General features: G+C 43.5%; 4 protein-coding genes and 1 pseudogene across 4 annotated transcripts; 2 read left to right on the forward strand and 3 right to left on the reverse strand.

The window, feature by feature from the left end:
* Positions 1 to 3,841: 3,841 nt before the first annotated feature.
* LOC130138644 (beta-D-glucosyl crocetin beta-1,6-glucosyltransferase-like) lies at positions 3,842 to 5,942 on the reverse strand (annotated as a pseudogene).
* Positions 5,943 to 7,754: 1,812 nt separating this feature from the next.
* Positions 7,755 to 14,900, forward strand: LOC115665066 (pleiotropic drug resistance protein 2-like). Its single transcript, XM_056313490.1, has 18 exons — positions 7,755 to 8,411; positions 8,991 to 9,079; positions 9,192 to 9,276; positions 9,358 to 9,648; positions 9,746 to 10,737; positions 10,873 to 11,033; positions 11,176 to 11,279; positions 11,382 to 11,544; positions 11,631 to 11,699; positions 11,819 to 11,961; positions 12,226 to 12,558; positions 12,661 to 12,951; positions 13,051 to 13,134; positions 13,254 to 13,387; positions 13,485 to 13,712; positions 13,827 to 13,998; positions 14,100 to 14,354; positions 14,466 to 14,900. Exons 1-18 carry the CDS (start codon positions 7,929 to 7,931, stop codon positions 14,733 to 14,735), a joined length of 4,347 nt encoding a protein of 1,448 aa, XP_056169465.1. The 5' UTR covers positions 7,755 to 7,928; the 3' UTR covers positions 14,736 to 14,900.
* Positions 14,901 to 15,384: 484 nt separating this feature from the next.
* On the reverse strand, positions 15,385 to 16,371 carry LOC115665065 (uncharacterized). Its single transcript, XM_030586945.1, has one exon. The coding sequence runs from the start codon at positions 16,369 to 16,371 to the stop codon at positions 15,385 to 15,387; it is 987 nt and encodes a 328-aa protein (XP_030442805.1).
* Positions 16,372 to 18,097: 1,726 nt separating this feature from the next.
* LOC115665064 (UDP-glucosyltransferase 29-like) lies at positions 18,098 to 19,937 on the reverse strand. The gene is made up of 2 exons (XM_030586944.2): positions 18,783 to 19,937; positions 18,098 to 18,543 (listed from the first exon to the last, which is right to left on the reverse strand). The coding sequence occupies exons 1-2, from the start codon at positions 19,885 to 19,887 to the stop codon at positions 18,191 to 18,193; spliced, it is 1,458 nt and encodes a 485-aa protein (XP_030442804.1). The 5' UTR covers positions 19,888 to 19,937; the 3' UTR covers positions 18,098 to 18,190.
* Positions 19,938 to 20,726: 789 nt separating this feature from the next.
* Positions 20,727 to 25,668, forward strand: LOC115665063 (tRNA dimethylallyltransferase 2-like). Its single transcript, XM_056313529.1, has 10 exons — positions 20,727 to 21,042; positions 21,158 to 21,237; positions 21,334 to 21,402; positions 21,919 to 21,991; positions 22,061 to 22,182; positions 23,018 to 23,092; positions 24,038 to 24,427; positions 24,887 to 24,962; positions 25,047 to 25,210; positions 25,347 to 25,668. Exons 1-10 carry the CDS (start codon positions 20,796 to 20,798, stop codon positions 25,482 to 25,484), a joined length of 1,434 nt encoding a protein of 477 aa, XP_056169504.1. The 5' UTR covers positions 20,727 to 20,795; the 3' UTR covers positions 25,485 to 25,668.
* The last annotated feature ends 1,456 nt before the right edge of the window (positions 25,669 to 27,124 follow it).

A 27,124-nucleotide genomic window follows, 5' to 3' on the forward strand; every position in this document is an offset into this window, starting at 1 on the left:
ACTATCCCCATCCTGATATGAACGTACGACACTGGATTCTTCTCCAGATCCTCCGTCTCCATTCCTCTGCATTGTATCAGAGCATTGTCCAATGGCCCATTTCTGGTGAGCCGAGCCTCGATGCCATGGAGTCTTTCGTGTTCTCAGGCCAATGTACACTCTGCTCGCGAAACGAGAAAGATATCGAGCGCTCGGAACACCGTGGTACACTGTTTCGGGACGTCCCCGAGAAGAAGAGCTGCTTGTGAGTCCACCCGGACCAGAAGGAAGAACCTGTGGACGGGTTGCGGTCCTATGTCATCCTGAACTTGAGAGAAATCCCGGATGACTGCTATTTCGGATCTCTCGTACTTAAGTGAGTTCTTGGCCTGTGTTGTGCGTCACGAAATGAAGAAGATGAAAATTGGGGAAGCTTTTGTGTTCTGTATGTATCATCTTTACATGTACAGGACTCAATTTATAATACAATGTATGGACAATAAATGGAAAGAATAAAGAAAAGATATACGAAATCAATTCTAATCCTTTAGATAGATTTATTCAAACGCTCTAGAATGGTAAACATACCTCCAACACTGTGCCCAGAGACTTTGTACTTGAAGTGAGTTAATGGGTCATGGCCACCGATGACGCGAAGACTTACAAGAAGTTCGCGACTACCGGCGGATGTTGTGTACCAGGAGAGGGTGGTGGTGATTGAGAAGGGCGGTTTCATAAACAAAATCGATCCGAGTTCGAAATGAAGAACTAGGGAGGGAAGTAGGAGTAGCAAGAGAAGTAATACGACGATCATTTTCGAGCGAAGCGGGAAAAAGAGGAACAAGAGAAGCCGACGCATTCGGGATTCCAAGGAGAGACGGAGGCGCGTCTTGAAGCCGAAGTGCGAGAACGCAAATGATTGAAGACAGCAATCGCGTCCGCGTCCTTGCAGGACCGGGAGAACTTGCGTTTCATCGTCGATTTTGAAGTTTTTCATGGAGAAATTCTAAGAGAGAGAGAGAGAGATGGATCAATCGGAGCTAGGAGAAGCTATGTTATATAGAGAAGAGAGACTACTGAAGAAGCTAAATGATTTCAAAATCTCTTCCGACAATCATCTCTTAATTAATACGGATTTAACTGCGCCTCATGAACAGCTTCGAAACACCTGCTTATATGATGGAAGGTTGGTAACGAACTTGGTGGGTTACTCTCTCTCCATGACGAGAGACGTGAACTTGGTATCCCACGGTAGTCCGAACTCAGTTTAGTACATGCGTTAATTTAAATGAATGACTTCACCACCTTGATGGGTAAGCGTTCCGTCGAGTCGGCTGACATGTAAGGATACGATTTCGATTTGAATCCAAACTTACGCTAAGTCTCCACTTATTTCGTGGAAAACAAATAATTGAAAAATATTTTCTTAAAAATAATCGCTCGTAACGCTTGAAACGTTAATCAACGAAAAATATTTACATTACCGACAAGAATTTGTTTTAAACATTTTCATGAACAATGAATTTTTTTTTTTCATTTATCCATTTCTGTGAGCAATACGAGCAATCATTTTGAAGAAAATATTTTCAAAATCGTCTATTTTCCACCAAGCAAATGCATTCTAAACTTATAATGCATCGTCTTGGGATAATCTATCAAATTAGAGATCATCATGTTGGATTAGATCAAACTTTGGGGATTAAATGATTAACCGATGGATTAACCGCTTGCTTTTAATTTCTTGTTGGAGGTCTCTCCTTTTAGCGGATAACTTGCGAACTTACTCGACAAGTGTGGGCTAGGTCACTTTTCAGACTCTTTTCCTCTACTGTAGAACAGACTAATAATGTGTTACTGATAATGTCTTCCGTTTTCATTGTCCTAATTGAACAGACCCCAACTTGAAATTTTCCTATAACAGCTTCTGAAGGTGGGTTATAGAAAACATGATCTTTTTGTACCTTTTGCTCTAATGAAATTCTGCAAATTCCGGAGCTGAAATTACAAATTTCGAGTCGGGATTGATACTTTAGAATCTTTCCGATGGGTGAAAGGATTAAGTTATTTCAGTAGATACACTTAACCCACTCCGGTCCCTGTACTTGTTAACCATTCATTTTGAACAAGGAAGACCGGTTAACCTAGTCCGGCGCGGCGGCGTCTAAACGTGTTAATGAATGACGAGATTTGTAAAATCGTCTGCAATCTTAACAACAAATGATCTAGGCACGTCTTATCTTTTCTCTCTTATTATATAAGCACAGGTTTCCTTTCACAAAATTGAATTATTCGCTTTGTTGTTTAGTTTGAGTTTGAGAAATAGTACTTAAATTCGACTTTGGCTTGCCATCCTCATTGCACAAAAATAAAAAGGCGAACGTTTAGCTATTCTTTTACCACACATTTCATATATATCTCACTCAAATAAAGAATTCAATATATGTCAAGACTATACCAGTGAGCCTATTTACAAACCTTTGTACAGAATCAACTACATCATATACAAAGTGGATCTGAATCAATCAATGGTCCAGGTCCACAATATCTGTGTCACCCACTTAAACTCAAAATGTCTGTGCGGATGTCCATTTGAGTGTCTTTGAAAGGATGAAAACCTTGTCGAGTTCATTGTAGATAAAGATTAGAAAGGTTCCGACCAAAAAAACAAAAAAAGATTAGAAAGGTTGAAACTTGTCTCCTTGACAAGGAGAGTCGGTGCTTTTATAGTATGTAGGATGTAGCTAGTTAGCTTACATCTACGCATTAAACTCGTCCTCATTTTCTCAAGAGTTCTTTTGTTTTTGGTTTTGACCATGTAAATCAAAGAGTCTGGAAAAGATAAAGAACCGGATTAGATTCGTGAAACATCATCCCAAATGCACTGATTCTGTTGTCAATCGGCGATGCAGCGAAATGGGATCATAACTTTACAATTGAGTCGGTAGCTATAAAAAGCGATAGGGAAATAAAATGAGGAACGATTAAAGGATACGAAAAATTTACGTGGTTCGATCCGAATGTCGGAACTTACGTCAACGAGGAGAGCCAACAAATAATTTATTAATAAATTAGAGAATTACAAAGTTTACAATCATTCACATACTTGAGTGTTACTCAATCCTAGTATATACCTAGCATCCACAGTGTTTAATAACTCAATTCAATGGACTCGACTCCGCACAAATCTCTTCAAGCTCACGGCTTTGTTCGTCTCTTGAGCTTTCTCTTCTCTCTGCATCTCTTCGTCCTCTACGATCCTCCTTTTATAGGAGAAAGGATGGAGAAACAAGAGGAAATGTCGCCGCCGTGCGTCTCCGTGCAATTAATGATGACATGACCATCATGCACCGACATAAGAAAATAAAGCACATAGCTTTAACCGTCCCTCTTTCTTCTATTTATTACAAAAGACAAACTAAGCCCAGAAATGATACAAAAGAGAAAGAGTCAATCGGCGCCCAGAAAACAAGTCTTCGAAGAAGCAACGACGCCCATCAATTTCCATGGGCATGCATTAGGAAAGAAAATGGACGTTCAGCTCCTACGGACAAAGCAGGAGCAATGGGCATGCATTAATGAAGGTGAAAATGATGGACTTGAAAGAAGTGCACATCTTTGACTTAAAAGAGGAAAATATACGCATGTGCAAAGGACGTTCATGCTTTGTTTCATGATTGTCAATTTTGTGCAAGACTTTGAGCAATAAATGATCTACATGTGTGTCGGGTCTCGGACTCAAACTCGAGATATGATTTAACAGGAGGTTTCTCCTCTTATTTATGCCTCCAACTCCATAAATTATGCCAGCAAACTAGCAAATCCAAATCTTGGTCCACCATGTCAAGTCACGGTTTCGCGAAGATCAAAAGTTTTTCTGTTCTCCAAAATGTTGTGCCAGCTTCTTCATCACTGCGCTCGTATCTTCCTCTTGCCTCTTCCTGATTGTCGCACTCAGTTCCTTGGCCCTTCTCTGGACTTGCTCGCCTTCTTCTCGAACCACCACTTGCTTGATCGCTTTCACCATCTCCTCCCTCCGGGATCTGCCGTCCTCTCTCCGGACCTCCACGCCGACCCCAATATCCGCGACCAGTCTGGCATTTAAGGGCTGATCGAGGTGCATCGGCATGGCTATGATGGGTATGCCGAAGACTATTGCCTCCAATGTTGAGCTCCAACCACAGTGGCACACAAACCCACCTGTTATTTCACCAATTATGGTGTCGATATATTGAATAAATATCCAAGCAAAGGAAAATAAACGTGGGATGACAGCACAAACAATATAGAATCAGTGTACAAAAATGCGACGCTGACAACTCTTGTTTGGACGTTTGAGTACGACCCACTTTTTCAAGTGTGTTGAGTTGCATAGTTTTTGTAAATCGATTTTAAACGGGTGAAGAACACTAGAAGTGCCAAAACTTGTGTACGGTGCTCACTTTAGTGTCAAAAGTTTGTTTCGGATCACTTAAGTGCCACTTTTTTGAAAAAACGATCACTTAAGTGCCACTTTTTTGAAAAAACGATCACTTAAGTGCCAACTCCGATTTGGGTCGTCGGAATCTGATGTGGCCATATTTTATTAATTTCTCAGTCTTACGTGGCATGTCGGCGCTGACGAGGATAATATTTAATAATATTTTAATATTTTAAAAAATTTTCTGATTTTTTTTTTCTGTTTTTTCTTTTTTTCCTTTTTTCTCTTCTTTCTTCTTCTTCTTCTTCGTTTGGCCGGTGACTGGACACCGGCCACCGGCCATGGCCGGCCGCCTGGCCTCGCCCGGACGAGGCCGTCGTCGCCCGCCACGGGCGAGGCGAGGCCGCTGTGGCTCGGGCGAGGGCCGGCCGGCCTCGCCTCGCCGGGCTTGCCCTTGCCTGTGCGAGGCGAGGCCCGGCGAGGTGAGGCCGGCCCTCGCCAGCCTCGGCCTTCGCCCAAGCCACGGCGGCCTCGCCGGAGTCGCCTTCCCCGGGTGACCGCCGCGAGGCCACCGTGGCCTGGGCGAGGGCCGGCCCGCCGGATCGGGCGAGGGCCGGCCTCGCCCAAGCCACGGCGGCCTCGCCGGAGGTCGCCTTCCCGGGCGACCCCCGGCGAGCCGGCCATGGCCGGTGGCCGGTGTCTGGTCACCGGCCAAACGAAGAAAAAGAAGAAAGAAGAGAAAAAAGGAAAGAAGGAAAAAACAGAAAAATAATCAAAAAAATAATTAAAAATTCGAAATTTACACGTGAAAATGCCACGTAGGACTGAGAAATTCAAAATATACACGTGGAAATGCCACGTAGATTAAAATTTTAATTTAAAAAGTCACGTATTAATTTGACCGGAATTTCTCGCCGTTGGCACTTAAGTGATCGTTTTTCTTCGATTTTGGCACTTAAGTGATCCGAAACAAATTTTTGGCACTAAAGTGAGCGCCGTACACAAATTTTGACATTTCTAGTGTTCTTCTCCCATTTTAAACTATAGCATTAGCTTTGTTGGCACGAAACACCTGTGCTCAGGTGCATGAGGATCTTGGCCCGAGGAGCCCATCCTTGGACCTCCATGCCTCTGTCCTTCGTCCTCTCCAAGAACCCTTCAGGCAAAGCTTCAACAAAACTCACAGTCTGTCTCCTCCAGGAAACCTCACCACCAACACCAGCCCCGCATCAACGCTCGCGAGCTCCAGCCTGCGTGCCACCACCTCCATCTCCTCCTTCGATAGGAAGCACTCGGCTCCCGAACGTTACGAAGACCACCGAGCCGCTTTCTCTCTCCTCCAGAGACCCCATTATCTCCCCTTCGTCATCTCTAGTTCACCTCTGGCCGGTTCTTGAATCAGACCCAGTCCAGCGAGGTAGTCCACGAACTTGCCCTCGATATCTCTGCATGTCTTGATCAGGATCTCGCCCTCGGACCTCCTGATGCTCTCTAAGACCCAGTTCATGTCTCTCGTGCCATTGGCCTTGTCGTGCATGAACCGCATGATCTTATCTCTCTTTGGTATTAGAGAAAATATTCAGTGATTAAAAAATGTGACGTCAAAATTTTCAATAAAATGTGTTTCTTGTGTTATGTGTAGTAAAAATTCCTTATATTTAATAAGTGTCTCGAGGATAACCGTAAAAGTCGCTTTGCATCTTCGGTCGAGTTTTGAATATTCTTCTGTCGACCAATTTAACCATAAAGATGGTCGTTTCATCTCTTGTTGGTTCGTTTTTGTCAAGGCATGCACGTCTAAAAAGAAAAGTCACGCACGCTGGCGGCTTTTGAACGCATTTGGGTATCTTTGTCTTCGGTGGTATTGATGTTGGCAATTGTGGACTTTTCAACTTTCAAGTGCTTTGAAGTTTCGAATGGATAAAAGAACCTTCCTTTACGTACTTTTACATGAGACCAACATATGTCATGCATCGGACATTAAATGTTCAGAGGCACAAACCAAGTAACTCAAAAGCTTTCTTAACATGGTTTTTTTTCCTTTAATTTCGTTCTTTTGAAGTCTTAAGCTTAATCTCTGCGCGCCCCTTCCTTTAGCTATACCCATGATAACTAGATAAAGTATTGAATAGAGCTGTGATTCCGGCGTGGCAAAATTCGAGTCCATTCACCGGGCAATACGTGTCGTCTGCCGCCCGGACCCACCGCGTCAGACAAGAGAAAAGAAAAAATAGATAACTGTGCATAAAAGTAGCCACGATTCTGTGCACACATACCAAATCAGATCGCACTTTAAAGAAGCGCTACCTTGTGTTCGAGTCTCAAAAGAAGACAATGTCCTAGGTGGCCCTCGCTCCTTAACTAATTATCTAATGGGCTTTGCTAGTATAATAGTTTTTGGCCTACGCTGAGAGCAATAACATGTTGTGAGTCACAAATTCTTGAAGTAGTGAATCCCACGACAATTTATAATTATTTGTTATTTATTTTTTTGTGATCCAGAACAAGCTGTTAATCTCACAATAAATTAAGGATTGTCACATAATTATTTCTTTTATCTAATTGTGATGGAACATGAAGATGGCCGTGATCCGTGATAACGTTACCGAAGGAAAGCATAGCTAAGTTACTAGGAGTAAAGGATACTTATAACTTGTAAGACCATCTATAAGTACTGATCATACGACCAAAATAAAAAAAAAAGGAGTCCATTAACGGCAAATACACCAATATAATTGATAATTGTTGCTCCGATTCCCTTGGAAATGATGAGATCGAGCCCAATTAAAAGTTTCAAAATTAGATAAACAATTCGAAATTTTGACAAATGAAGGATTAGGGGATATTAATCGTGCATGTGTAGTTATCGAGTGTAGGAGCCATCAGATCAGGTACGGACCGGTGTCCTCCATCTCAAGCCTCCTCATGAAAATATTACCCAAAAGAAACGATTCCACGCTCCCAAGATGCGCTCGCTCGATATAGTCCGCAGGATCAACCCTTCGTCGCCCCGAATCCGACGGCCAGAAGATTTCCTTCCGGAAGAGTACGACTGAAGAGCGAGACACCGGATCCGGGGCTTTGAATCTTCAACGACTCTCGAAAGTTAGCACAAGTCGCCGGAAGGTAACGACTCGGTTGTCACGTGCGTTCATGTTGTTGACCGACGACCAACACATACGAACACACACACACACACACACACACACACACACACACACACGTACTCATTCATGTTCTTGCTCGGGATTGATCTTCTTCTTCAACTCTCTCTATAAATGAAGCTCCTTCAGAACCACCTCTTCAAAATATCTCTCTCTTTCTCATTCTCTGTGTCCTCCAAGTTCTCATAAGCACACGCACAGAAAAGAAGAAGCGTGCTGCTGCTTCACCATGTGCATGTAGATTCATTCTTTGGTAGTTCAACTCTTGTTCTTCAAGTTCTTGTTTGAACTCTGGTCCAAGAACTTCACTGAGGAGTATTTGATTCGGATTTCACGTGTGATCCGGAGAGACAGAGGCGGGTTTGACAATGGCGGCGGCGGCATTGGCCGGGGACGACCTCATGCGGCAGACGAGCAGCCGCCGCAGTTCGCGGTCGGCGAGCGTGAGGGAGATGTGGAACGCGCCGGACGTGTTCCAGCGGAGCGTCCGGCAGGTGGTGGACGACGAGGAGGAGCTCCGGTGGGCCGCCATCGAGCGGTTGCCGACCTACGACCGGATGCGGAAGGGGATACTCACCCAGGTGCGGAGCAACGGGAGGGTGGTGCACGACGAGGTCAACGTGACGAAGCTTGCGGCGCAAGACAAGAAGGTCCTGATGGAGAGCATACTCAAACTGGTGGAGGAGGACAACGAGAAGTTCCTGAGGCGGCTGCGGGATAGGACTGACCGGGTTGGTATCGAGATCCCGAAGATCGAAGTGAGGTTCCAGAACCTGTGCGTTGAAGGGGATGCTTATGTGGGGACAAGGGCACTCCCAACTCTGCTCAACGCTACCTTGAATGCTATTGAGGTTGGTTTACATGAGAATTGTTTACTTTCTCTGATGTTTCTTTTTCAAGCTCAGTTGATCTTGAGTGTTGTTTCGTGAAGTATCAGTGGCATACTCAAAAGGGTTGTAGTTAGTCAGGTAAGATTGCTTAGGTGACTAGATCAGGTAGAGGTCCTTGGTTACGTCTGGCTTTTAATTGTCTTAGAGACTTTAGGAGGAACAAGATCTGGCGAATATCTCATATGTGGCTGCGATACCGTCTTTGACTATATCGAGTAGGCAGGTTCGGTGGGCATGAGATAACGGAAGATATAAATTTGATTGCAAATATGCAGGCAATAAGAGGGCCTTTTAGTGAAATGATGCGTCTTTATTGCTTAAGTAAGTAGAAAAAAGAAAAGCTGATGTTATGGGAAGCTGAAAGAGGTAGAGAAGAGCTAACACAACCTAAGAGCGGTTCAAATGTTGAAGCACAAAGATCGATAAATCAATCTGTTTGTTTCTTTTCATGTCTTCAGGGTAACGGCAGGGTCCGATTCCTTAGATGAAGTGAATTTCATATTTTCTATGCATCCTCAATAACAATATTTATGCCAACAGGGAGTTATTGGCTTGATCGGACTCTCTCCATCGAAGAAGAGAGTGGTAAAGATAGTTCAAGATGTCAGTGGCATAATCAAACCGTCAAGGTAAATTAATGGATCCTCAACTTGAATATCCTAGTCTTACCGCTTACATAAACAAGTGCAGTTCTACGCGCTTAATTTGGAAGCATATACACATGAAAATATTCAATTTCAGGTTGACCTTGCTTCTTGGACCTCCTGGCTCTGGAAAAACAACACTGCTACAAGCACTTGCCGGAAAGCCTGATGATGATCTCAGGGTTAGTGAAGCTTACTTGCTTACAGTCTTCAGGTTCCCTAGTTCTTAGCGTGAATTAATTTGTTCTGTTACAATGATACAGAGAACTGGAAAAATCACCTACTGCGGCCACGAATTCAAAGAATTCGTTCCTCAGAGGACCTGTGCTTACATTAGCCAGCATGATCTTCACAATGGTGAGATGACGGTCCATGAGACACTAGACTTTTCGGGCCGTTGCTTGGGAGTCGGAACTAGGTATGAGATGTTGGCGGAGCTGTCAAGAAGAGAGCGAGAGGCAGGGATCAAGCCGGACCCCGAAATTGATGCTTTCATGAAGGCCACTGCCATTACTGGCCAAGAATCCAGTTTGATGGCAGACTATGTCCTTAAGGTTGGTTTGCAGAATTTGTCCATTCAATCCTGCTTCAAATTTGACGTTTCATTGCATGAGCTTGTGTGGTAGGCTAAATCTCTAATGTTTGTGGCAGATCCTCGGATTAGATATTTGCGCAAATATCATGGTTGGAGACGACATGAGGAGGGGTATCTCTGGTGGACAAAAGAAACGTGTCACCACAGGTGAGATGTTGGTCGGACCGGCGAAAGCCTTCTTCATGGACGAGATATCGACGGGGCTGGATAGTTCCACAACTTTTCAGATTGTGAAGTTCATGAGGCAGATGGTCCATATCATGGATGTGACCATGGTCACCTCCCTCTTGCAGCCAGCTCCCGAGACTTACGATCTCTTCGACGACATAATCTTGCTCTCGGAGGGCCAGATCGTCTGCCAAGGGCCGCGAGAGAATGTTCTCGAGTTCTTTGAGTACGTGGGCTTCAAATGCCCGAAAAGGAAGGGGGTTGCTGACTTTCTGCAGGAAGTGACTTCGAAGAATGACCAAGAGCAATACTGGTACAGGAAGGACCAACCTTATAGATACATCTCAGCGCCCGAATTCGTGAGGGCTTTCAATAGCTTCCATGTCGGTCAGCGCCTTCTGGAAGAGCTTAGAGTCCCTTATGACAAAACCAGGGCACACCCTGCTGCTCTGGTGAAGGACAAGTATGGAATTTCTAACAGGGAGCTCTTCAAAGCTTGCTTTGCCAGGGAATGGCTGCTGATGAAGCGCAGCTCTTTCTTGTATATCTTCAAGACCACTCAGATCACGATCATGTCTGTCATTGCATTCACCGTGTTCCTCAGAACAGAAATGAAGACCGGCGAAATAATCAACGGGGCAAGATTTTGGGGAGCTCTATTTTACAGTCTTGTGAATGTCATGTTTAATGGGCTGACTGAGCTCGCGATGACGGTGTTCAGGCTTCCGGTGTTCTTCAAGCAGAGAGATTTCTTGTTTTACCCTGCCTGGGCTTTCGCGTTGCCCATTTGGGTGCTCAGAATTCCCGTATCACTAGTTGAATCTGGAATTTGGGTCATCCTCACTTACTACACCATTGGGTTCGCCCCATCTCCTGTTAGGTATGACCACTTTTTCTGCTCTCTCATAAGTTGGCCCTTTCTGTTTTGGTTTATAAGCTACTAACAATAGTGCAACGAAAATAATCTCTGGTAAGTCCTCTTGCTGACAAATCTCGGTGATTTCTACTTGTGCAGGTTTTTCAAGCAATTCTTGGCTTTCTTTGGAGTGAATCAGATGGCTCTCGCTCTCTTCCGTTTCATAGCGGCTATAGGAAGAACAGAAGTAGTCGCCAACACACTCGGTTCCTTCACATTGCTGCTGGTATTCATCCTTGGTGGTTTCATTGTCGCGAAAGGTTAGAAATGTTCTCTTTTTGGCGCTTGGCATTGTCATTCTAAACAATCCCTGATAACGGTGTTCAGAAATTTCATGTTTCACACCAATAGATTGTTTTTGGTGATAAGCTTCTAAAAATTAATGTGCGCAACGGTGGACAGATGACATTTCAAGTTGGATGATCTGGGGTTACTATATCTCTCCCATGATGTATGGGCAAAATGCCATTGCTATCAATGAGTTCCTGTCCGAGAGATGGAGCACGGTAAGTTCTCTACAAGGCTTAGGATACGATGGAATTTCAAAAGTCTTCTGAAGATGTTAATATTTCAGGATACATCTAAACTAACTTCTTTTGATGTCGCAGCCTTTGCCCTCCAACTCCTCTGAACCCACAGTTGGAAAGGCCCTTCTAGCACAAAGAGGTCTTTACAAGACCGAGAGCTGGTATTGGATCAGTATCATGGCACTTTTCGCGTTCTCTATTCTTTTCAACATTCTCTTCACTGTTGCATTGACATTCTTAAATCGTAAGTAGATGCTATCATCTGGTTTTCTTTTTGCAAAGTAAAATGAAAAGTTTGTACTGATTAATTGCTTTCCGACTGTATCTCAGCTCTTGGTGATAATAAAGCGATACTCGCGGATGACGATTCCGAGAAGAGGAGACAATCTAGATCAGAAGGTATGTAATTGCTGTGGTTAGGACTGTCAACTGGATTTATAGAAAAAGAGAAATCTGGGATGATGCCTCAAAAAGTATCACATGTAGATGCTTATAAAAGACAGGAATTTTATGGACAGGTACTCCTATGCAAGTAAGAAATGCCCGAGCAAACGACAGTATCGTCAGCGAAAGCACCCAGGCTAGGAGAGGAATGGTTCTGCCTTTCCAGCCCCTTTCACTTGCCTTCAACCATGTCAATTACTATGTGGATATGCCCGCGGTAAGTCGAATCCTCCCTAACTTAAGACTCCCCAAGTTCCGTGCAGCGATGAAATGACATGAGCATGCCCTAACACAATGACAGTACTTCCGTAATTTCACATAAAACTACAGATATAGACGAGTGACTTGTCAGAAAGCAAAAGGCTAGGGAAGATCTGGTCGTTAAAGTGTTTGTTTCAAATATATTTATCAGAATGCAAACTGTAAAATACCTCCACCCAACGAATATTCAGAAATAAATTTCTGTTTTGGTGTGCTTCAGGAAATGAAAACTCAAGGGGTTGAGGAAAGCCGATTACAACTCCTAAGAGATGTCAGTGGAGCTTTCAGGCCGGGTGTTTTGACTGCACTGGTTGGAGTCAGTGGAGCCGGAAAGACCACACTGATGGATGTCTTAGCAGGAAGAAAAACTGGTGGATACATTGAAGGAAGCATAACTGTTTCCGGTTATCCCAAGAACCAAGCCACTTTTGCTCGAGTGAGCGGTTACTGTGAGCAGAATGACATTCACTCGCCATACGTCACCGTTTACGAGTCTCTCTTATACTCAGCTTGGCTTCGTCTTGCTAAAGACGTAAATAAGGAAACCAGGAAGGCACGTAACTGCGATACTATCTTCTTCATCAACATCTCCTTCAAGCAAGTAAATTGACCTGGTGGAAATTTTGACTAAACACGAGTTTTCTTGGTTTTGCAGATGTTTGTTGAGGAAGTCATGGATTTAGTCGAGCTTCATCCCTTGAGGAATGCTCTAGTTGGGCTTCCAGGAGTTGATGGACTCTCGACGGAGCAGAGGAAGAGGCTCACAATAGCTGTCGAGTTGGTTGCTAATCCCTCGATTATTTTCATGGACGAGCCCACATCAGGTCTCGATGCTAGAGCAGCGGCAATTGTCATGCGTACTGTGAGAAACACTGTGGACACTGGGCGCACTGTTGTGTGCACGATTCACCAACCGAGTATAGACATTTTTGAGGCTTTTGATGAGGTACGGTTAGGATAATTGAACTCCGTGTTCCTTTCACGTTTTTTTCAGGATTATCTCTTCAAGATATTCCTGAGCTGAGGATGTGTGTTCTTCTTGCAGCTTCTCCTGATGAAAAGAGGAGGGCAAGTCATTTATGCAGGGCCTCTCGGTGAACAGTCTCACAAGCTCGTCGAATATTTCGAGGTGCTTATCTTATAACTTCAATTAAGAAACCCGCATGACTGAAAAATTCACGACTACACCTACCATTGAGGCTATGTGGTTTAACTGCATAGAGTTTAATGTCTTAAAACCAATTGCAGGCTGTTCCGGGCATCCCCAAGATCAAAGAAGGCTACAATCCTGCAACATGGGTGTTGGATGTGACTGCTACTTCAGTCGAAACTCAACTGGAAGTCGACTTTGCAGAAATCTATGCCAATTCTGACCTCTATAGGTGAGAGATGTGCACTCCTTGTAATTTCTTCAAATTCCAATCATTCATGTGCACTGAACTCGGTGCCTCATTCCCCCGTTCTGTTTTTTATTTTCAGGAGAAACCAGGAGCTCATCAAAGAGCTGAGCACTCCACAGCCCGGTTCAAAAGACCTTTACTTCCCCACCCAATACTCCCAGGGCTTCCTAACTCAATGCCATGCTTGCTTCTGCAAACAGAACTGGTCCTACTGGAGGAACTCCCGGTATAACGCCATTCGTTTCTTCATGACGATCATCATTGGTCTTATGTTTGGTGTCATTTTCTGGAGCAAAGGAGACCAAATGTAAGCACAAACTATCGCATTCAAAAGATCATTTTCTTTTTCTGAATGTCGAGCCGCTGCTATTACCTTATAGTGTTCGTTCACATGATGTTTCTGTGCCTTTTATCTTGATAGAAAAAAACAACAAGATCTGATCAATCTACTCGGTGCCACCTATTCTGCTGTTATCTTCCTTGGAGCCACTAATGCTGCAGCAGTCCAATCTGTTGTGGCAATCGAAAGAACCGTCTTCTACCGTGAACGGGCAGCTGGGATGTATTCGGAGTTGCCTTATGCATTTGCTCAGGTATGATTCTTTTTGTCCATTTTGGATAATCAGAATCTCATTCATTTCATTGCAATTGTATTTTCTTGTTCTGTCGTTGATTGGTGTGCTTTGTGTATCAGGTGGCTATCGAGACAATCTACGTGGCGGTTCAGACAGTTATATATTCCCTCATTCTCTTCTCGATGATCGGTTTCGAGTGGAAGCTCGGCAAGGTCTTGTACTTCTACTACTTCATATTCATGTGCTTTACCTACTTCTCGATGTACGGCATGATGGTTGTCGCGCTCACTCCCGGCCACCAGATCGCTGCCATCACAATGTCGTTCTTCCTCAACTTCTGGAACTTGTTTTCGGGCTTCCTCCTTCCCAGACCCGTAAGTCACCTTCCCGCGGTCCTAATTCTAGTCTTCATTCATTTCTCATCGAGAGCATCATCTTCTTTTGTGAAATGTCATATGAATGCTAAAAATGCTCTATTATTGCAGCTGATCCCTGTGTGGTGGAGGTGGTACTACTGGTGCTCGCCCGTCGCTTGGACCATCTACGGCATTTTCACATCCCAGATCGGCGACAAGAAGACGCCGCTAGAACTAGATGGACTGCCATCAGTAGCAGTGGATGTATTCCTGAAGGAGAGCCTGGGATTCGATTACGACTTCCTTGTGCCCGTGGCTTTGGCCCATATCGGTTGGGTCTTGGGCTTTTTCTTCATCTTCGCCTACGGTATCAAGTTCCTGAACTTCCAGAGGAGATGAGAAAGTTACATCTTGTTTCGTAGAAGTTGAATTTTTGAGCTTTTGACTCATAGGATTGCTGACTGTATAGCAATATGGTCAAATACATATGGTGAGGAGCAGAAAATAATTCCTCCTCCCTTTCTTTCCAGTATAATTCTTTTTTCTTCTGTTATTTTGCTTGGCTTGATTCCTCATTTTTGAGTTTCTGTGATATTGTGGTAATGTATAGCTGTTTTTTTCCTTGGAAATCTGCTGTTGTACCATTATATAAGAGATGCTGGAGAATAAAATCCTTTGATTACTTCATGAATACATTTCTGCTACTCTCTTTCCTTTTCCACTTTGATACCATGCAAAATTTGTGTAACAATTTTCAAATTATCTGAAAGATTGAATCGTTATGATCCAAGCAAACATTACGCAACAAAGACAACACCGATGCAATTCTTACCCATGAAGACTTATCACCACCTTCTACACCAGCCAAACAAGATCAAAAGAAGGATAAAATTCTTCTAATGATAGAAGTATTTACATCTTCAACAACTACCAGAGAAAAAGCATCATAGACTATGCAACAATGTTTGGCAATAGGAAGAAGTACAAAAGAACCCGAAAAACACAAAACAAGCTTGGGACAGGAATAAGTATCATCTGTTCATGCGAATCAACACTGAAAAAAGCTGGATCGATGCTGTGTCATGAGAGCGAACGTCGCAAATTCTGGTGGATTCTTCTTTCCTTTTGCATCTGATTTTTCTTCTCTGAACAACCAAGCCTGTACATCCCATGCAATCTCGACCACCAAGCCATCCGCCAAAACCTTCGTCTGCATTCCCCTGAAGTTCCAATGCAACTTCCTCACCTTCAATACAGGCTCCTTCCCGATATGAACGGACAGCACTGGATTCTTCTCCAGACCCTCCTCCGTCTTTATTCCTCTGCACTGTATCAGAACATCGTCAAATGGTCCATTTCCGGTGAGCCGAGCCTCGATGCCATGGAGTCTTTCGTTTTCGCAGGCCAATGTACACTCTGCTCGCGAGACGAGAAAGAAATCGAGCACTTGGAACATGTCGGTACACTGTTTCCAGATGTCCCCGAGAAGAAAAGCTGCTTGTGAGTCCACCAGGACCAGAAGGGAGAACCCCTCGACCGGTTCCAGTCCCGTGTCATACTTAACCGGGGAGAAATCCCAGACGACCGCTATTTCGGAGCTCGCGTACTTGGTTAGTTCTTGGCCTCTGTTCTGCTCAGAGACGCTGGGGTTTATGCAGACTTTGTACTTGAAGTGAGTTAATGGGTCCTCGCCGCCAATGACGTGAAGGCTAACAAGAAGTTCGCGGCTACCGGTCGGTGTTGTGTACCAGGAGAGGGTGGTGGTGAGGTGGTGGTGATTGAGAAGGGCGGTTTCGTAAACCCAGTTGTTTCGAGTTCGAAGCGAACTAGGGAGTGGAGTTGGAGGAGCAAGAGAAGTAATATGGTGATCATTTTCGAGCGAAGCGGGAAAAAGAGGGACAAGAGAAGCGGACGCATCCGGAAGCAAAGGAGAGACGGAGGCGCTTCTTGAAGCCGTAGTGCGAGCACGCGAAGGATTGACGACAGCGATCGCTTTCGCGTCCTTGCAGAAGCAAGAAAACTTGAATTTCATCATCGACGTTCAAGTTTTTCTCAGAGAAATTGAGAGAGAGAGAGAGAGAGAGAGAGAGAGAGAGAGAGAGAGAGAGATGGATCAATGGGAGCTTGGAGAAGCTATGTTATATAGAGAAGAGAGACTCCTGAAGAAGTTAGATGGTTTCAAAATCTTTTCCGACAATCATCTCTTGATTAACACGGATTAAAACAGGGCCTCACGAACAGCTTCGAAACACCAACTGCTTACAACGGAAGGTGAGTAACGAATTTTTGAATTTTGGACAGTGGTCGGAGAGCTAAAGAGGAAGTAAGGCGAGTATAATACGGTGAGGTGTCGACTCTCCATGAGGACCCCCCATGTTCACTCTCTACTCCGAGAAACTAATCGTTTACATGAACTTGGTGGGTCCCACGGTAGTCCAAACTCGGTTTAATATACGCACCATAACGGAGTGCTGGATCGGTCGGCTCGAGATAGTTGACATGTAAGGGATACGATTGCAATTCGAATCCAAACCGACACTAAACTTTATAACGCATCGTCTGAGCCTCTGAGGATGATCTATCAAATTAGAGATCATCGTGTTAGACTAAGACCAAACTTTGGAGATTGAATGATTACCGGATGGATTAAGCCCACTTGCTTTTTAACTTCTCGTTCAAGGTCTCTCCTTTTTGCAGATAAGTTGCGAACTTACTTGAGAAGTGTGGGCTATAAGGTCACTTTTCAGATTTTTTCCTTCTACTGTAGAACAAACTAATAATGTGTTACTGATAGTGTCTTTCGTTTTCATTGTCCTAAGTCAATAATAGATCACAGCATGAAACTTTCGTATGATAGCTTCTGGAGATGGTTTATGAAAGCATGCATGATCCTTTTGTACCTTTCGCTCTCGCGAAATTCTGCAACAGCCGGAGCTGAAATTACAATTTTAAAGAGTTGCTCGAGAACCAAAAAATGATTAAGTTATTTCAGTAAATACATGTAACTCACTTCGGTCCTTATAGTTAATAAAATCTTGAAAACCATTCATTTTGAATGAGGAAGAGCGATTAATCTAATCTGACATTGGAGTGTCTAAATGTGTCCATAGATCACAAGATTTGTAAAATCGTCTGCAATCTTAACTGGAAAAGACCTAGGCGTATCTCATCTTTTCTCTCTTGATGTATAAGCACAGGCCTCCTTTTACGAAATTGAATTTTTCGCTTTGATTGGTTTGAGTTTGAGGAATAATACCTTAAAATCGATTTTGGTTTGCCGTCCTCCTAAATTGCACAAAAATGAAAAGGCAAACCTTTAGCTATTTTATACCATACATTTCATATCTCAGTTAAGCAAAGAAATCAATATATGCCAAGACTATACCAGTTAGCCTATTTATAGACTTCTGTACAGAATCAACTGCATCATATACAAAGTAAATCTGAATCAATCAATGGTCCCGGTCCACAATATCTGTGTCACCCCCTTAAACTCAAAACATTTGTGTAGATGTCCATTTGAACGTGTCTTTGAGGTTGAAAACCTTATTGAGTTCATGGTAGATCAAGATTAGAAAGGATGAAACTTTGTCTCCTTGGTAAGGAGAGTCATCACTTACATAGTATGTAGCTAGTTAGCTTACATCTATGTAGTCAACTCGTTTTGAATGTCTTTACAGCTTTCTTGCGTTTTTTTGTTTTGTTTTGACCATGAAATCGAAGAGTTCGGAAAAGATGAACCAGATCAGATTCGTGAAACATCATCCGAAAAGCATTGATTCCTCCTCTTATTTATGCCTCCCACTATATAAATTATGCCAGCAACTAGCAAATCCAAATCTTGGTCCATCATGTCAAGTCACGGTCTGGCCAACATTGAAAGTTGTTCCTCCAAAAAGTCGTTCCAGCTTCTTCATCACTGTGCTCGTCTCTTCCTCTTGCCTCTCCCTGATCCTCGCACTCAGTTCCTTGGCCCTTCTCCGGACTTCCTCGCCTTCTTCACGTACCACCACTTGCTTGATCACTTTCGCCACGTCCTCCCCCGGGAACCTGCCGTCCTCTCTCCGGACCTCCACGCCGACCCCAAGATCCGCCACCAGTTTGGCGTTTAGGGGCTGATCGAGGTGGATCGGCATGGCTATGATGGGTACGCCGAAGACTATTGCCTCCAATGTTGAGCTCCAACCGCAGTGACTCACAAACCCACCTGTTATATCACCAACTATGGTGTCACAAGATTGAATAGATGTCGCAACACAGAAAAATATATGTGGCACGGCAGCACAAACAATACAGGATCAGTATACAAAATGCGTGACTCTGACCCCTTTTGTTTGGACGTTTGAGTGGGACCCGCTTATTTATGTACTGAGTTGCAATTTAACACGTAGTTTTTGTAAATCGTTTTTAAACTCTATAGCATTAGTTTTGTTGGCACGAAAAGACCTGTGCTCGGGTGCATGAGGATCTTGGCCTGAGGGGCCCATCCTTGGACCACCATGCCTCTGTCCTTCGTCCTCTCCAAGAACCCTTCAGGCAAAGCTTCAACAATACACACACTTTCTGTGTCTCCTCCGGGAAACCTCACCACCCACACGAACCCCACTTCTTCGCTCGCGAGCTCCAGCCCACGTGCCACCTCCTCCATCTCCTCCTTCGATAGGAAGCACTCGCTCCCGAATGACACGAACACCACCGAGCCGCTCTCTCTCTCCTCCAGCCACCCAAGTATCTCCCCTTCGTCGTCTCTGGCATCACCTCCGGCCGGTTCTTGAATCAGAGGCCCGATGGCGATGACCTCCTTCCCAACAAGCTCCGCGAGGTAGTCCACGTACTTACCCTCGATCTCTCTGCACGTCTTGATCAGGATGGCGCCCTCAGACCTCCTGATGCTCTCTAACACCCGGTCCATGTCCCTGGTGCCAATGTCCTTGTCGCGCATGAACTGCATGATCTTATCACACTCGCTCCTCTTGAACCTCAGCGGCGGGAAGGGGTACTCCCCGTCCGGGTCCATGCTGTGGAGGGTCAAGAACGACACTGCCGCCGCACTGCAGGGCAAGAAGAGGGACGCAAATCCAGGGAGGCCGTGGTCGCGGGCTGCTCTCGGGGCCCAGGGCTGGAGGAGGTCGTAGACAACCGAGTCAGGTTTGAAAGCGTCGAGGAGGTCGGAGAAGGCCGGGCCAGCCGCGTCGAAGGCGGACTTGAGGGAGGGCATGAGGTGGGGAGGGAGGTAGCGGGTGGTGTGGAAGCTGGGAGGGAGGGCAGGGAGCGGAGGGGGCGGCGGTGGGAGGTGGAGCTCGACGAGCCGGATCGAAGGGGAGAGATGGGGAGGGAGGAGTGCTTGGAGGGAGGCGAGGTTGACGGGGGTGGAGCAGAAGAAGATGAGGAAGGGGCTTTGGCGTGAAGAAGAAGAAGAAGAAGAAGAAGAAGAAGAGAGCAGCTTCTTGGCGAGCTCAAGGAAGGGAGAGATGTGGCCGTGGGCTAACCAGGGCAACAGGAGGATACTTCGCCGTCGTGGACCGGTGATCGGCGAGTTGGGTGTGTCCATGGCCGTCGTGGTGATTTGATGTGTGAGCAGCCGGTGAGGAAAGATGAAAGATCTCCTTATATAGTAGGAATGCATGACCAGATATATATATAAAATAAATTTCTTCAAAAAAAAATTATTCCCTCATATTTTCAAGGGCTAATATCACGTAAAATCACAAATTAATATATATGTGACAAATTTACTCTCCATTAGTTTCCGTTAAATTTTACTATCAAATTACTGAGTTGGATAACAAGTGGCTCTTGACGGTTGTACCAGTTTGAGATTTTATCATACATTTGTCACAAGCATACCACTTTGTGGTTTTTCTGGCATTAATTCAATTTAACGGAAAATAACGGAATATAAATTTGTCATAAGCATACCATTTTGTGGTTTTTTGTTATTAATTCAATTTAACAGAAAATAACGAAATATAAATTTGTCACAAATATACCAATTAGAGATGTGGTGAATTTGTCACATTTGTACCGATTTGAGATTTTTTGTGGTCAAAAAATTAATTTGAGGTAAATTGTTACATGTATACCAGTTTGGGTTTTTCATGGTATTAACCTATTTTCAAACGAGTTAATTAGGGTCACAACTCATATGGCCACATAAACAATCGCAGATTTCTTAAGCTAATTACGCCATTTTGATTTCAATTTAAAATAAAAAAATTTAAAAAAACGGAAAAAACTATATCCATTTTGATTTGAATATAAAATAATAAAAAAATCAGAAGTAAGAGTGATTAATTTAAGGGCTTTGTTTGTATTGTGGAAGCTTAACCAGGCCCAATACGCATAAAGCTCCTTGGCCCGTCCGTTTCTCCGGATAAATACTTTGCCTCGACCCGGGTCGTGCTGACCCGATTTCCTCCTTCAGCTGGCCCGGAGGCAGCCGAACGCACCCCGAAAGACATGGACGGCGACGGCGCCGCCGCCGAACCGGAGGAGCGAAGCTCGAGCCCCGGCGGCGGAGGCCCCGCGTCCGGCGGGCGGAAGCCGAAGGTGGTGGTCATAATGGGCCCCACCGGCTCCGGCAAGTCGCGCCTGGCCATCGACCTGGCCGCCCACCTCCCCGTCGAGGTCGTCAGCGCCGACTCCATGCAGGTCTACCGCGGCCTCGACGTGCTCACCAACAAAGTCCCCCTCGATCAACAGCAAGGTGTTCCCGGAAACCCTCTTGCCTTCTGAGGCTTTCTCCTCGCGCGCGCCGGGGTGTTTTTGATCATGGTCCGTTTCGGAGCTGTTTTTCACGAATTTGGGTGGATGTTGCGCAGGAGTGCCTCATCATCTTTTGGGCACCGTAAGCCCGAACGTGGAGTCCACGGCCAAGGCGTTTAGGGACTCTGCTGTTCCTGTGGGTTCGCCTTCTTTAAAATCGACGATGACATGTTGAATTTCATTAACTTTGTCTTGATGGGATTGAAACTTTTGCGTTTTTCCCGAACTTCAGCTCATTGATGAGATCTTGTCTCGGAATAACTTGCCAGTCATAGTTGGGGGTACAAATTACTATATCCAGGTAGAGTACGCGGTACTTCTTTTTCATTTGCTTGAATAGCCTGCGGCTTGTTCTTTGTGTTCGCACTTTGCAGTAGCTACTCTGTGAATTCACTAACGGGGGCTGTAGTGTTAATTCAATCGCACCTCATGCTCTAAATTCACGCAAGATTGTAACGATGAGTTCGCTTAACTTCTGTCACTTTAAAGTCCATCCCTTGTCAGAGTCAACTTGTGAATTTTAGTTTCCTGACTAAATGTGAGTGACTCAGCTTCTGGACTATGAGATTATTTAGTTGCCAATGCCTGATAAAGAATAGCTATTTGATGTCTCTACATGTCCTGCATAGTTTTTGTACTTATGATGCTCTATCTGATCCTACCATGTAAATCTTCAGTAAAGTATCTGCTGCTGGAAAACGTAATTTAGATCACCTTCTTACTCAATTTGGATCTATAGTAATAGGTATATCCTGGGAGAAATTTGTTCTCTTTGGGTGCTTGGTTAATTTTCTTTTATCTCTTTGTTGCTAACTAGGCTCTCGTGAGTCCGTTTCTTCTGGATGATTCGATGGATCACATGGATGATGGCCACTTAGATGAAACTCCTGGTAATTGTCATTATCTTGCTTGTGCCCCTGTGGTTACTGTACATTAACGAATGCTTTGTTGACTCTCAGGTGACGAGCATGACGATTGTGAAGTTGACTTCAATAGAGATAGGAATGCTCTCACCTTCGATCGCTTGAAAGACATAGATCCAGTTGCTGCGCAAAGAATTCATCCGAATAACCAGAGAAAAGTATGAATGTTGTTAGCATAGTTTTCATTCAAGATACAATCGTTAATCAAAATCTGGAATTTATGAATTTGGTGAATATATTGATTCATATCACTGAAGTAAATTCAATAATGAACTTATATATTTTGACTTAATTTAGGATTAATTGTTCACTTAAGAAAACTTCACATTGTTTGGGCTGTTAACTGAATCAAAAGATTCAGTTGCGAATCTGTAATGCACGCAGACAGGGGTTGTCAATGAATTGATTTGCTGTCACTTCAATTGCACTTATCCCTGTTCAGCGTGTTATATTTCATATACATTTAGGTCTATACACATTAGCAGACTCGTGGTCATGGAATTTCATCATTTCTGCCTATTCAGGAGATCAAATAGTTCATATTACAGAGCAGCTCATAGATGCCACTATGGAAAAGAAATTATTTTCCTGGTGTTGCCTGCAAGAACTTTGCGCTAAGCAATTTTTAGATGACTTTCAAAAGCTCCTATGCATTTCAATGGGAATTCAACTCAAAATCTGTCCCAATGACAATAGCAGCATGCCCTGCTGCAGATATTCCTATGACAGAGTATGATAGGGAAAGTCTGATATCGAACGAGACTTTTGGTGAGGATTGGTAATGTTTTCTGAATACCACTGTATTCACAGGTGATTAGCATTGTTGGATCATGTCTCTGTATTCTCTGTTTATGCCTTTTCCTCTTGTTTTGACAAGGTGTAATTATTGTATACCTTCTTTTAGAATTTCCTGGTTTTCTCTAACTATAAATTGAATCACATTAGCTGAAAGATATTGTTTGACTGAAGCTCGTGGTGCTGGATCCTTTGCAGATCAATCAATATCTAAATTTGTATGCTCAATCTGGTCTCCTCCCGAGTGAATTATTTCAGGGCACAACTTTAGAGGTTGGTGACATTTGTCGGTCTGGTCAACTTACTTATTGTTTTCGACCAAAAAAAAAAAAAAAAAAACAAACTTATTGTTTTTTTTTGGTAAGGATCAACTTGCTTATTGTTTGTATTTAGGAAAATCTAGAAATTTTGTCTCACTATCCACTTAAGTAGCTCAATCGGTTGGTCTTGAGGTTTCTTTTATGCCTTCTTAAACATGACATATTTGTAGCGGCATTAACTTGAAGCACCATAGGGGCAAACGTTTATGTTGGCAATTTTTATTTCTGTAGTTGATTTTCTGAGAATCTTGAACTTCCACTTTTCTTTTGATGAAAATATTTGTCAGTATCTCATTTTGTTGATGAACTATTATTGTATCTGTGAGTGATGAAGAACTAGGTAGTTGACCTCAATTAGGTATTAGTTATATGACTTATTAAATCTGTGTTTACCTCGGTCTGCTTCTACACTGTAACATCCTATAAAGGTTTATTGCTATCCTAGGAATGGATATGTTTAAGTTAAGTGCAAGTAAATTTTCTCACACATCATGTATTAATAGCTTCTGATGCGAATATGATCTCTGGATTCTGGAGCTTGTAATAATTTGAAATGATTCTTCATAAGAAAATTTAGGGTTTGCTTGTTTTGACCTCTCCAAATTAAAAAGTAATTATTTTGATTTTCCCGCAAAATTGAAATATTATTGAGCTTTAAAAAATTGTGAAAATAATATATATGAGTTACCGTGTCAACATCTATATATTGTGACAATTTCAAGCACCCAAGATGGAAAAAAATCAAGATGCACGTGCGGAAAGATTTGAAAAAGCAAAAAAGTCAAGTAAAATCCACTCTAGACACACTCCCCAGAAGTGCTTACTAAAATTTTTATCCTCATACATCATAGCACTAAGCTAGGAAGGGATACCCTTTCCTTTCATTGTGGCAGGGCAGAACTGGGGGCGTATTGAGAATTCCAAGTATGATTGCTGTTTTATATGTGTGGATGCATGTCTTCCTGTTCTCGATCGATATGTGGAGGATAGAGTTGACTGCATGGTGGAAGCTGGATTGCTTAATGAAGTCTATGACATCTACTGCCCAAACTCAGATTATACTCGAGGTCTGCGCCAGGCAATTGGGGTACGAGAGTTCGAGAATTTTCTGCGGGTTTACATTGCAGACGTTGGGGACTCCGAAACAAGCCGTTCTCATGATGAGTATAGGTTGAAAGAAAACACTGGGTTGACCTTGGCATCCCTTCCAACAAACCAACTAAAAGTATTACTACAAGAAGCCATTGACAAATTTAAACTAAATACTCGAAGACTTGTACGTCGACAGGTGAGTATACTGTAGTGAAGCATGAAGTACTGTGATCCATATTCCAATAAGTTTGGTACATTTTCCTTTCAGGCTATCCCCTCTACCTAGCGAACGGTGCCTATGCCTGAACCTTGTACTAAAAAATATATGCCGTCATATTCATTCAATACATGCTATGAAACTCTGTTACAACCTATGATAACCTTCAGTTTGTCGAATTGCTGGAAGGCAGATGCTTTTTCGCAAATCTCCTTTTTTCTCAATGAGGTTTATTCACTGTTCAAGCAGTGGAGGTTGTTGCTTTCATCTTTTCAAACGGGGATCCCCCTTCTCTCATGTCATTCTCGAGGTGCAGATGTTTATGTGATTGCTTGAGAACTGAAGCGTGCAAAGATTTAGATCTTTCAACTTCCATTTTCTAGCTTGAAATGGCTGTCTCTGCTTTCTAGTGAGACAAAGCTTTCTGTTATTTCACAGAAAAGGAGGATCCGTAGACTGCAGACATTGTTTGGGTGGAACATCCATTATGTGGATGCAACAGAAGCTATTTCAAGTATAATAATCTCATTTCTTAGCGATTTTGTTTTGCTGTCAATTTTTCGATTCTCAAGTTTCTTATAATGTTCTCATGATTTAGGTCAGTCAGAAGACTCCTGGATCAAGCAAGTAGTACAACCGTCTGTGCAATGTGTGAGATCTTTTTATGAAGATAGGGTGACAATCATGCCCCATGTAGAAGCCCCCAAAAGCTCTGCTACTGAGTTTCTGCAAAGAGACTTGTGGACTCAATATATTTGCAAGGTAAGCGAACGCCCCAAGTGTCGTGTGGAGTTCTTTTTTCTTTCTTTTTTTTTTCCCTGAATTTGACCTGTCCTTCAACTCGTCCTGCAATGGTGTTTTTCATAGTCTTTGACATGTTTGAGCCGAATCCTTACAGGCCTGTGGCGATCGTGTGCTTAGAGGAGCACATGAATGGGAACAACACAAGCAGGGCCGAGCTCATCGAAAACGAACTGCACGGCTCAGAAAGTCTCTAAATCAAAGCTTGGTCACCTCAGTGGAACAACAATGGTAGCAATTGTAGGAGTCCTTATACGGGGTTGGTTTCAAAGAATTACAGCAATGTTTCATATGGCTATTCATCATTAGTAATGAGAGTGTTTATAGTCTACATCAGGTCGTTGATGTAGTGGAAATACGTTGTAAGCTACAGCCTTCAGGCTTTAGGCTCCCTTTAGTCCATTATTATTGTCTGTTACGTTTACCTTTGACTGTCTATTGATATGCACGGTGAGGATCCATTTACACAAAAGTCTCATGAAATAGTTAAACACCAGCTTGCACATCTCTGTATTTTTCACGTTCCAGACATGATTTCGCAGTGTCATTTTCTCCTCCAATGAACAACTCCCCATCCAATGAAAATCAGTGAGTGTTGTTTCAACTTTAAAAGACGTCATCAGGTCAAGACCTTTCCTTGTTTGTTAGATAAATGTCTTTACATTTGTCGACAAATTAAATGTATTAGGACCAAATAATCTTGGGAGTTTTACTTATACGATAGAAGGGCATTGATCACAAGTCTAAGTTTCAGACTTCCCTAGAATTGTGATACGGAAAAATTTTAAGTTGGGCCTAATCTACCGTGCCGAGGGCTATACCATGGTAAAGGTGACGGGCCTCACACGACGGACCACCATTGATTGATGATCCAACGAGTGAAAATATCTTCAATTTCATCGTTGGTTATCCATGAGCTCATAAAGATGCTGACGAGCCTTGAAATTTATGAAGGCCCTTTAGGTTATGGTGCGGAGAAGTTCGAGTCTCGAAAGCTAGAGTCATTATCCAAGATCAGTGCTACCCTTTTCTAGATACATGCTTCGTTCATTTAGTCTTGTGTCACTTCAACATGCGCATACGATGGAATGGATTAATATTGTTTGTATCCACCAGGACAAGGCGAACACCATTACTTGTTTTTTTTTTTTGCCAAAGGTGAGCATTCATTTGAATCAACTAAACTTGCAGTACACTTTTTGAAACGCGGTACGGATGGATGTCAATGCCAGCCGCCTCCTCTAGTGAAACATGTGAACGTAGAAAGAACAATTTTCAATGCACAACAAAAATTATTGAACTACACTATTTTCTTAGTACTTTGTCTCCAAGAAATTATCGGGGCCAACTGCTGCGAATTGACTTTGGGAGGAGGGTCACATTTTGAAATAAGAAGGGAAAGAATCAAAGGAAGAGGAAAGTCGTAAGACGGTATATAAAGCCCATGATCAGGCCAGTGCAGCGACACAAGATGCAATGAAACTGCCGATGCCATCCCCGTTCAAATCAATCTCTGTATTTTTCCCTGCTATTTTGAAATTGATCTTTAGAGGTGGCCCTCCCCCCCAAGGCACTCCTGTGCGCTTGCCGAGAGTCGCCGAGCCTCTCCACCCCCCCCACTTCTGTGCCCGTGTGGCCCTTCTGATCAACTCCTGTGTGCACGCCGAAAGTTGCTGAGACCCGCCCTCACCCTGGCCTTGCCAAGGAACCCCAGGCCACAACTGTGGCCTGCCGTGCATGCAACGTTTGTAGCAACAAGGTGTGTTCTTATCGCTCGAAGGGCAATTGTCCGGGGAAGGATCACCCATTCCATTCCACAGCTATGGTTCCTTGTGCTATCATTCTTTATTTATTTTCGCCTTTCAATTCAACAAG

The sequence above is a fragment of the Syzygium oleosum genome, unplaced genomic scaffold, assembly GCF_021117445.2.
Source record: "Syzygium oleosum isolate NSW1041296 unplaced genomic scaffold, Sole_v2.1 Sole_v2.07, whole genome shotgun sequence".
Classification (NCBI taxonomy): Eukaryota; Viridiplantae; Streptophyta; class Magnoliopsida; order Myrtales; family Myrtaceae; genus Syzygium; species Syzygium oleosum.

Bases quoted from the DNA above. Each gene is read 5' to 3' on its own strand.
- LOC115665065 (XM_030586945.1), bottom strand. From the start codon at position 16,371: ATGATGAAATTCAAGTTTTCTTGCTTCTGCAAGGACGCGAAAGCGATC.
- LOC115665063 (XM_056313529.1), top strand. From the start codon at position 20,796: ATGGACGGCGACGGCGCCGCCGCCGAACCGGAGGAGCGAAGCTCGAGC. The intron at 21,238-21,333 runs GTGGGTTCGCCT...CCCGAACTTCAG, and splicing joins TTAGGGACTCTGCTGTTCCT to CTCATTGATGAGATCTTGTC. The intron at 23,093-24,037 runs GTTGGTGACATT...GTGGCAGGGCAG, and splicing joins TTCAGGGCACAACTTTAGAG to AACTGGGGGCGTATTGAGAA.
- LOC115665066 (XM_056313490.1), top strand. From the start codon at position 7,929: ATGGCGGCGGCGGCATTGGCCGGGGACGACCTCATGCGGCAGACGAGC. The intron at 9,080-9,191 runs GTAAATTAATGG...ATTCAATTTCAG, and splicing joins GGCATAATCAAACCGTCAAG to GTTGACCTTGCTTCTTGGAC. The intron at 11,962-12,225 runs GTAAGTCGAATC...GGTGTGCTTCAG, and splicing joins ACTATGTGGATATGCCCGCG to GAAATGAAAACTCAAGGGGT.
- LOC115665064 (XM_030586944.2), bottom strand. From the start codon at position 19,887: ATGGACACACCCAACTCGCCGATCACCGGTCCACGACGGCGAAGTATC. The intron at 18,544-18,782 runs GTCTTTTCGTGC...GTGATATAACAG, and splicing joins CCTCATGCACCCGAGCACAG to GTGGGTTTGTGAGTCACTGC.